At 39.0% G+C, this 10,323-nt stretch overlaps 1 protein-coding gene across 7 annotated transcripts in view; it reads right to left on the bottom strand.

Moving 5' to 3' along the window:
• Window positions 1-2,185: 2,185 nt before the first annotated feature.
• Window positions 2,186-10,323, bottom strand: part of fam20b (FAM20B glycosaminoglycan xylosylkinase) — an 89,628-nt gene continuing 81,490 nt past the window's right edge. For all 7 annotated transcript variants that reach the window (XM_078407424.1, XM_078407425.1, XM_078407426.1 and 4 more), the window contains exons 7-8: window positions 8,314-8,373; window positions 2,186-4,055 (exon numbers count right to left, since the gene is read on the bottom strand). In XM_078407424.1, the coding sequence (XP_078263550.1) occupies window positions 3,821-4,055; window positions 8,314-8,373 (295 nt within the window). In that variant the 3' untranslated portion in view covers window positions 2,186-3,820. The remainder of the gene's footprint in view (window positions 4,056-8,313; window positions 8,374-10,323) is intronic.

Genomic DNA, 10,323 nt, shown 5'->3' with positions numbered 1-10,323 from the left:
CCACTGTTAGTAGGTACTCACCACTACTGACCGGGAGCACCCCACAAGCCTTGCCGTTTCAGAGATTCTCTGACCCAGTTGGCTCGCCATAACAATTTGGCCCTTGTCAAAGTCGCTCAGGTCTTTACTCCTGCCCATTTCTCCTGCATCCAACACATCAACTTCAAGAACTGACTGTTCACTTGCTGCCTAATATATCCCACCCCTTGACACGTGCCATTGTAACAAGATAATCAATGTTATTCACTTCACCTGTCAGTGGTCAAAATGTTTTGGCTCATCAGTGTATATCTTTAAGCTGACATAACAGTAAAGTTGCTGCCTTACAGCGCCAGAGACCCGATTCGATCCTGCCTATGGGTGCTGTCTATATGGAGTTTGTATGTTCTCCCTGTGACCTGCTTACAGGTCTGTGGGCTAATTGGCTTGGTAAAACTGTAAATTGTCAATAGGATAGGATAGTGTGGGGATCGCTGGTCGGTGTGGATGGTGGGCCGAAGGGCCTGTTTCCGTGCTGCATCTCTAAACTAAATTAAAAGTATGAATATTGAATTCCTATTTCAAGTAAATTACTGACCACACTTCTCATTAATGACCCCCCATCCCAGTGCGCACACCATTTCCGCAATACCCTATTAGCATTTTACCTCCTCCTTCCACTCATCTGCCACCCTCCATACTCCGAAACGCCATTTCCCTTTTATCCTTCCTCTTTTTCCTTCCTCAGTCCCCTTCCACCCGTATCCTTCCCTCGGCTTTAGTTTTAATCCCCTCTCTTTCTCATCTGGCACTCTTTTGTCTCCATTTCAACTCCAGCTTTTGTCGCTATCTCCACCCATCTGCAAATTACCCCTCTTCTCCTGCATCCACCAGGTTTTGCCTCAGCCCTACCTCTCTTTAACAGCTATCACCCCTCTACCCCTTCAGTCTGAAGAAGGATTCCGACCCGAAACATTGTCTTGTCCATTTCCCTCCACAGATACCTAACCCAGAGGTCCTTCAGAATATTAAATTTGTATTGCTCTTCATAAATGTTGTTTATATTCCTGAGCATAATTGGCATTTTGTTTTTTACATAACATTTCTATGATTTTATTTCAATTCTGTCTGAAGCAGAATTTGTAAGTTAATGAAAATCATTAATATTTCAACCTCTTAAACAATCAGCATCGATGCACAAAAAACAAAGCTTACCAGTTAACCAACATCCTCAGACTAGTTTTCTGCCTACTCCTGCACCTATTGTCTATTGTCTATTGTCTAAGGAAATAACATTCCAAATGACTATCTTGCTATTGATAATAGATAAGAAATAATCTAAAGAGTGGAAAGCCACAGGTACTCATTTCAGTAGTAATGTTAAAATGGAGAGGAAGAACTTAGTGTTTGCAAATAAACAGTTCTGAATGATTGTCACTATTTCTACTTCACCTGACAATTGGCAAATAGTCCAAAATATTAAACTTGGATTGCTCTTTTTTAGTGTTGCTTAAATTCCTGAGCATATGTGGCATTTTCAGTTTTTATTATATCAGAACCTACAGTAATAAAATGATCAGGGGATATCAGGCAGTGAAAAAATATGGGCTTCCAATGTGATCCTAAATAAAATAATTACCAGTAAAAAAGGAGGTAAAATCTGAAGTTGCTCAATATAAATTTGTACAATAGGACAAATACTGCAGGAATAGAACCAGTTATAGAGCATTTCATTTTCAATACCTGTTACAGTTGAGGTCTGATCATCACATTAAATGCCTAGTTGCACTGAAAAGGGTGCAGAAGAGATTTTGTATGGGGAAAGTGGGTACTCAGTTAAACATACAAGATCAACTCATGTCAAACTAGAAGAATAACACAAAATAAATTTCCAGTTGCTATTCTAATGTCAGGTTGAGCTGCAGGTCAAAATCTGGCGACAAAATGGGCAACAGACTGCCAAGTGACCGGCCACCTTATGATATTTATAGGCTTTTATCTGTGTTAATACCAGTCTGTTTTCCATGGATGGAATTGTCTTGTATAGAACACTTTCAAGAATGAAAGGATTTGACTGTTTTAAATAGGAACATAAATACTCCAGCATTAAACTCATCCAAAGTAAAAACTCAATGACAAATACCATTACCAACTGATGACTATTCATTGACCTAAGAATTTTATAATATAATTAATGAAATTGCAAATTTATTGAAGCTGTGCTTTATTTTTATATATTAAAATAGAAGGGCTTTATCCTACAGATATTTTAAACTGTTTATTTGCACTGAAATTGATCAGACATTTTCCAAAAGTGGGTTATCATAGAATTTAAACCAGAGATGCACCCATTCTCTCCGCTAAAATAAGGAACAATCTACCATTTATATCAGTTGCATTATTGTAAAGCCCAGTTAAAAAAAGCTCATGGCTACTTCCAACAAATAAATTATCTGAATAATTATTTTTACATTATTTTCCTACTATACTTCAAAAGTTACATAATTGTGAAATTTGTACCATTGATTTAAGCAGTACATACCTTCCTCATTTGCAGTATTATTGTAAACATCTAATCAAAGGTGGTGCATCTTAAGTTGAGGGAAAGGGAATTGCAATTGACTTTGAAAGTTTACTATTAGGTTTTGGGTATTTCACATGTACGCTTAACACCACAAATATGCACATATTAAACCAACAGTTGAAACTTGTCACAGTATACAAAATCCCAAAGTAGTTTTGAACTGACAATTGAACATACTTCTTTTGTTATATTTAACCTGGGTCCCGATATCTTTAAAAAAAAAAAGAATCAGTCAAAACAACAAGTATATAAATTCACAACTTTTTAATCCAACCTCTTCCTAAAAGAGCAGTCTGAATTGTAGACAGAAATTGTTCAATTGGTCCCATGCTTATATATTGCATAGTTCTCAGTTTAAATCCCTCCCTCATCAAATCTATCTGCAAGATCAGGTAAATCTGAATTATCACAGTGCACCAGAGTGCTAATGTGAAAAAATTATGGTGTAAAGTTTGCCATTACACTTTAAATAGGACAAGATTGACTGAGCACTACTTTTACAAGAAAAAAAATAATCCCCATAAAGTTTTAAATACTCTGAAGTTAAAGTAAGAAAATATTTTCTGTAGTTTGGGAAAGAAAATGCACACTCTCAGATTCTGTCTCTTGTACATCTTACTTGTTTTTTTTAGCAATTGCGGTACTGTATCATATGACCAAATTTAGAAACATCTTAGTTTCTAAAACAGATAAGGTGAGACAATACCTAAATGTGTGGGGTTTATAATGTGTCCATGACATATATTAAATATAACCCAGGTAGGCTTCTAAGTAAAAACTTATCTAGTTGGACAATAATCTGGATTTCGCTATTGGCAGTGCAAGATCAAGGATTTAAATAACCTTTCACTCCCTGTAGGTATTAATTATGTCAGATTAAGCATAGATTTATCAACTTTAAGACACTTAAAACAGGTCTGCATTATTTGACATAAGATAAAACCACAAAGACATGCTTATATTTGCATTTAAGATCAAGTTAAAGCATTACTTCAGAAAGCGTTTTATTGCTTCCTTTTAGACTTATCTATTAGGCAGTGCTTCCAGGGTCAGTAGAAATCAGTCCAGCCAATAGATTTTCCAGTACCTATCCCAGGTTAAACCTACTTTACCAAATAATTTATAACCCTAAAGAGAATCAAATGATTTTCTTAAATTTCCTTGGGTTTGTACACCTTAATGTGCAAATTCACATTGTTTATGCTTCTTTGACATATGCAGGGAAATTAGCGGTGCTCCGTTTTCATTACGAGCACCTTATTTTAAGTGAGATAATTGCATTCTGTCTTCCACCAGCACTGTGTCTGTACCAAATTGTTCAATGCACTGTTTGATAGTTGCCATGACACTCATCAGCCGCCGATCCATGGCTTCCAAATGTGCATCGGTCAAAACAGGGCTAATAGGATCATGAGACATGGCAGTTCGCATTGTTGTACTGAGAACTCCATTCTTTAGGTAATTTAGCCTGTTCCAGGTGGATATTCTAATGCTGTAAGAAAGAAAGACAATCACACGTTAATATAGGTCAAAACAAATCAGTGAAAACAGTTTACAAAAATTACCCAACAATCACAGTTGAGCACAAAAACTAAAAATAAGAATTTAAACAGAGTGAAAGATGCACCTACTTGCAAATGTAATTGGAAAAATAATGTTTCACATCCATTTTGGTGTTTCTAAAATCAGAATTTAAATAAGTATTTTGCACTCGATGTTAAATTTAAAATTTCAAACTTAAAATTTCATTTTGCAATCTTCACTTCCAACTTTAAGAAATACACTGCTTCCTTGGATTTGAGAATTGCTTGTTTTTAGGTCTACACTTACAGTAGCATTGGGAGGTGAATCTGCCACACTGGATAGTCCACAACTTGATTACGTTAGTTGATATATCAACTGTGTGTGGGGGAATTTCTGATACAAATCATATCTGATTATTGCCATGCGTCTTGCAAAATGCATTTCAGTAACTCTGTGTTCTCTGTTATTTAGATATCTTCTTTTAAAAATGGGCATACCATAGAATTTCATAAATTAAATGGTTCATAATTCAAACCTCTATCAATGTTGCTCTTGTCATTTACTAAAGCTCCCCACATATTCAGATGCATTCGTTATTTCCTACAGCTCTGGGAAAGAAGGCAATTCATTTGGCTGTGATACAGGATATTTATCCCGAAATGTAGTTGAAGACATTAACAGTTGTCCTATAAAGGCACAGAGAGGATTTATTTAAAACCACTATTCAAGTCTCTCTGTTTCTCACCCCACAGAGATGATGCCACCTGTTTCCAACATAATTTGCCTCACGTGAGCCTTTCTGGGATGTTGTTGCATGGGTTGTTAATTGCACGGGTCTCAAGCAGTGACTGACAGATTCACAAAGTCAAAGCCATCTTGTCACAACTGTACCCTGGTGATATTCCTAACATTTATGTGCAGGTCATCCTTTGATTCCTGCACTATCTATCTATATTATTATTATTATATTACTAAAAGTCTCATCTTGTATGTTTTATATATATATATATATATATATATATATGTTCCCGAAATACAGTCAAAACGGTACACGATAGCGAAACAATTTTAGGGGCACCTTACTCACCATTCGCCTGCGTTGTGCAGTATCAAGTTTTGTTATATTTTAAAAGTAATTCACTTTATAAACTTTAATAAACTTTAACGTCCAAATTTCAACGTGGCAGTTGCACCTGTGCAGTGCGCTCCCACTTGCCGGGCCCGGCATCTGCGCCTGCGTAGGTGGGGGAGGGTTGCCGGGCCCGGTATCTGCATATGCTCAGTTGGGGGAGCGATGTCGGGCACAGCGGCGGCCTGCCTGCGCAGCAGCGCCGGGCGGACCAGCGCCCGTCCCGGCGTGCCCCACGCCTGACCTTCCTCCCGTGGTGCAGCGCGGCGACAGAGAGGTCAAAGAAGATGGCCGCCGGCAGGACGAACATGGGGCAGCGCTTTGCAGCCGCTCTCCTGCTGCTGGCCGCCGTCATGAATGGCTCCCTCTCCCCTTTCCTCTACCCCATCGCCCGCCCCCGGCCCCGGGGCTGCCACAATGGGAACCCAACGGGTCCATGGGTCATGTTTTGTTCAAATTGTTGCGCTATCGCGTACCGTTTTGGCTGCTTTCTGCCCAACCAATTGTTCAAGCGCTTTTGATTACAACATGTGCCTTAATTTAGTTCAACAAAGAAACTGACAAGTTACTAAAGGACCTTTAGTAATAACGGGAACCCAACGGGTCCACGGGTCGTCTACTGCTATTTAACTGTACGCCCCTGCTGCTGTTTGGACTGTTACAGGTTGCAACATGGTACTAGGTATCTCTCACAACTGGTTATGTTAAGAGTTGGGTGGGGGAGGTTGCAAGCAATGGTTCAAGGTAGTGGGCTCAGCCCAGTAAAATTTTGTCCATTTGTTTTGAGTACAAATATGTGAGACATTCTTTGAGCTGCGTGGCCTGGCCGCGGCACTTTCCATCGCCCGGTGGGGGCTCAGGACTTTCATCGGCCTGCTCGGCTCGGCCCTGGGACTTTCCATCGCCCGGTGGGGGCTTCAAAAGTCGGGAGCCTCGATCGCCTCGTGGCACCACGGGAGAAGAATGAGGAGGAGATGAGACTTTTCTTTGCCTTCCATCACAGTGAGGGTGTGCCTGGAGCAATCACTGTGATGGCTGTTTGTGTTAAAAATTGTAATTGTGTGTCTTGTGTTCTTTATTGTCTACTGCCGGACCCTGACGTGAGAGGACGCTGGCGCTATTTGTTCGCCGCTTCTCCGTCAGGACAGTTCGTTTGTTTGTTTTTATGTCTTGACTGTTTTTGTAAAGCGTCTTTGAGCATTTGGAAAAGCGCTATATAAAATAAATGTTTATTATCATTATTATATTATTATAATCTGACTGTACAAATAATTTTAACTTCTACTTGGAGTCAGAATATTGGCAAGACTAGAAAATCCAGTGCTATCTCGTAGATTTTTAATTCAAATCACAAAATGTGCATATCAAATAAAAAGCAAGACACTTTCACATTATAATTTGGACTACGGAAATAATTTAAACAACTAAACTAATGTCAAAGTTTCAGCCCAGGACAATCTGTACCCCACCACATTTTGCCACTCAATTTCAAAAATATAGTTTTCTTTTTTTTTTACACAAAATGTATTTCATCTGCATTCCTCACATTCATATGAAAACTGCTGTGTTTCAATGTATGAGAATTGCTGGGCATCTCAGAGATCAATTTCATCTTTCAAACCACATTATCAATGAATTTAATCTTTATTTTTACATTCAAATTCAATGAACAAAAAAAATCTATGTATTTTCCCTTTATACATAAAGGTTTGGGATTTACTACTTGGAATTTACATTTTCATTCAGGTTTCCATGAATTCTTCCAGCTGGGCCAACATGTTTCACTTTCTCACCTGCTGAAGGGTCTTCGAACTGAAACATTAACTGTTTCTCTTTCCATAGATGCTACCTAACCTGTTGAGTTTTTCCAGCCTTTCCTGTTTTTATTTGTATTCAGTATCTTAACGAACTCACCAAACAGCTATGTATACCTCAGCATTGGGTAAACATTTATGTGAATGTACTGGCAGAAGTCATGAAGTCATGAAGTTGCCACAAAATTCTAAAGGTAGCTGAATTTATTTTCCATTTGATCCTGTGACTGTGGCCAAAATTAGTTTCTGTTCTGCCACACTGGCAGAGATTAGTAAACCAGTACTTTCAGAAATCATCCACGGGATTCTCATGATCTGTCCATCTCACGCCAAGTAACGCATTGATTTATGATTCCCGTTCACACATTCTAGCTTGTTTTGGGTGTGATCTTGACTATTCAATATCCTGGACAACCAATATTTACTGTTGTAGGAATATGTTGTACACTGATAGGATTGCAACATTTCAACAGCTCCATTTTCTGATCCTTGAAAATGTATATCCTTGCAGTTGAGTCAGCATGTAAACAATCGGTACTGGATGTGGCATAAGGTGTAGTGATAAATATCGTATTTGATAGGATACAATTAATAGTATGCTATTGGCCTATTTATTAAAATAGCAACAGATCTTCAATATGATTTTTCAAAAATCAGCCTACAAACATATTCATTTATAACATAAAGCAAGTAATTAATTTATAATTGATAAAACCACTTAAAAACAGCCGTTGCAGGGTCATTCTATTTCCAACCACAGGGAAAGACAACCTATTTCAGCCTCTAGAACATTATTTATAAATGGTGAACAATGAACTGGAATTCCAGTGTCCCTCTACACATTAGTTGGTATCAGAACAATTGTCTGAAAGAATGAAGTGACAAACCCACATGCTACGACTGTGCAATATACAGCACTAGAACTTCTGAAAAGGTTTTGATATTGAGTTAATTGCAGAAGCATCGAGACAGTATTGTGTAGGAAGGAACTGCAGATGCTGGTTTACACCGTAGACACAAAATGCTGGAGTAACTCAGTGGGACAGGCAGCACCTCTGGATAGAAGGAATGGGTGACATTCCGGGTTGAGACGGTATTATGTTTTGACAGATGCTCATTCAAAGGAAGAATAGCACCAATGCAAAATAATTTTCACATTTCAAGAAGACTTCTACTTTAATGTCACAACGGACATCTGCAATAAGAATGTTAAAGCTACACAATAATTCATAGATCAGTAGTGCAATACTTCACAGCAACCTTTAGTAATGCATAGTACTTACATGCAACATTGGTAAACAGATGCTAAAATGCTTCTTTCATCTAAACTTGGATTCCCAAAGCTGAAAACAGAAACAAAGATAACTTTAAAATCGTGTTGGGAAAATATTATTTACCTCGTTTATTCCCAATATTAATGCTGATCAAAGGAATTAACGTTCTGAGTTAATTACAAAACACAATTTTTGCACTGTTAAACTCTATATGTATACAAGTTTCCGTTGCAGATTTAAAATCAGTCACAGATAAATATTCTTGTGTGCTATTTCCATTTTCTGTAAATGCCATCCCATAAACCTCATGCGAAAATTACTGGAAGCTCAAACTTGATCAACTTGCACAACTGAAGAAAACATGAGGGCCCAATCATCTGATTTGATTCCCCCAACAGTTTATCCTAGATTTACAGCTGCAACATGCTTTGCTTCTCAATTTTAGTAAGCTGCTGAACTCCCGACTGAGGCTTGGCCTCTGGTGAACGTGACTTGCCATTACATGCAGTGGTGAGTTTTATCAGTTAGTCCTCTCAGGACTACCTTGGCAGAAACTACCTTAATGTAAACCCTTGGTAATGACTCTTAGATGTGTCACTTTTGAGGGGATGACAAAGAGCCACATAACCCACCACACCTCAGCTGAGAAACAAAACCCAAGTTGCTATGTCAATCACCAAACAGGAAGGGCATATTATAAAAGTAATCTTTCAGTCATAAGTACACATTTAAGATTAATCACCAAGGTGTTCCGTCAATCGCCCAAGAGGATTAAATATTAAATTTCATTATTGCACACAAGGCCCAGTCACTTGCAACACTTTGATGCACAGAGTTCACCAGGGGCTTAGTCTCAGTTAGGAATTCAGCAGACTTGGTAAAGATTGGAGAGCAGAGCTTGTTGCAGCTGCAAATCCAGAGTAAGTTGTAAGAATAAAGTCCAATCAGATAATTGAGCCCATTACTTATTAGTCACAGGTTCAACTTGATCAAGTTTGAGTTCCCAGTTGATTAGCAAATTTTAAAATGTGGGGTTCACCGAGTAATTTTCTCATGAGGCTCATCAGGCAATACCCGAGCACAAAAGCAGAGTACCACATTCCTTCCTTCCAAACCCATTCCCCTGAAAATAAGATTCCCCTCTTCAAATGACCTCCTCTCCTAACCCAGACAACCTTGCATCCTGATCTGCTGAGTCCTAGACTGCAATCTAGTCCTGCTTTCTTAGAAACATAGAAAATTGATGCAGGATGAGGCCATTTGGCCCTTTGAGCTAGCACCGCCATTCATTGTGATCATGGCTGATCATTTACAATCAGTAACCTGTGCCTACCTTCTCCCCATATCCCTTGATTCCACTAGCCCCTAGAGCTCTATCTAACTCTCTTTTAAATTCATCCAGTGAATTGGCCTCCACTTTCTTCTGTGGCAGAGAATTCCACAAATTCACAACTCTGGGTGAAAAAGTTTCTTCTCACCTCAGTTTTAAATGGCCTCCCCTTTATTCTTAGACTGTGTCCCCTGGTTCTGGACTCCCCCAACATTGGGAACATTTTTCCTGCATCTAGCTTGTGTAGTCCTTTTATAATTTTATACGTCTCTATAAGATCCCCTCTCATCCTTCAGTAAATACAAGCCTAGTCTTTCCAATCTTTCCTCCTATGACAGTCCCTCCATCCCAGGGATTAACCTCGTGAACCTACGCCGCACTGCCTCAATAGCAAGGACGTCCTTCCTCAAATTAGGAGACCAAAACTGCACACAATACTCCAGATGTGGTCTCACCAGGGCCCTATACAACTGCAGAAGGACTTCTTTGCTCCTGTACTCAAAACCTCTCGTTATGAAGGCCAACATGCCATTAGCTTTCGTCACTGCCTGCTGTACCTGCATGCTTACTTTCAGTGCCTGGTGTACAAGGACACCAATGTCTCTTTGCACTTCCCCTTTACCTAATCCAACACCATTGAGATAATAATCTGCCTCCTTATTTTTGCCGCCAAAGTGGATAACCTTCGC

The sequence above is a fragment of the Rhinoraja longicauda genome, chromosome 11 (genome assembly GCF_053455715.1).
Source record: "Rhinoraja longicauda isolate Sanriku21f chromosome 11, sRhiLon1.1, whole genome shotgun sequence".
NCBI classification, from domain to species: Eukaryota; Metazoa; Chordata; class Chondrichthyes; order Rajiformes; family Arhynchobatidae; genus Rhinoraja; species Rhinoraja longicauda.
Note: the sequence above shows the minus strand (reverse complement) of the source record. Positions and strands in the feature narration are given on the sequence as shown.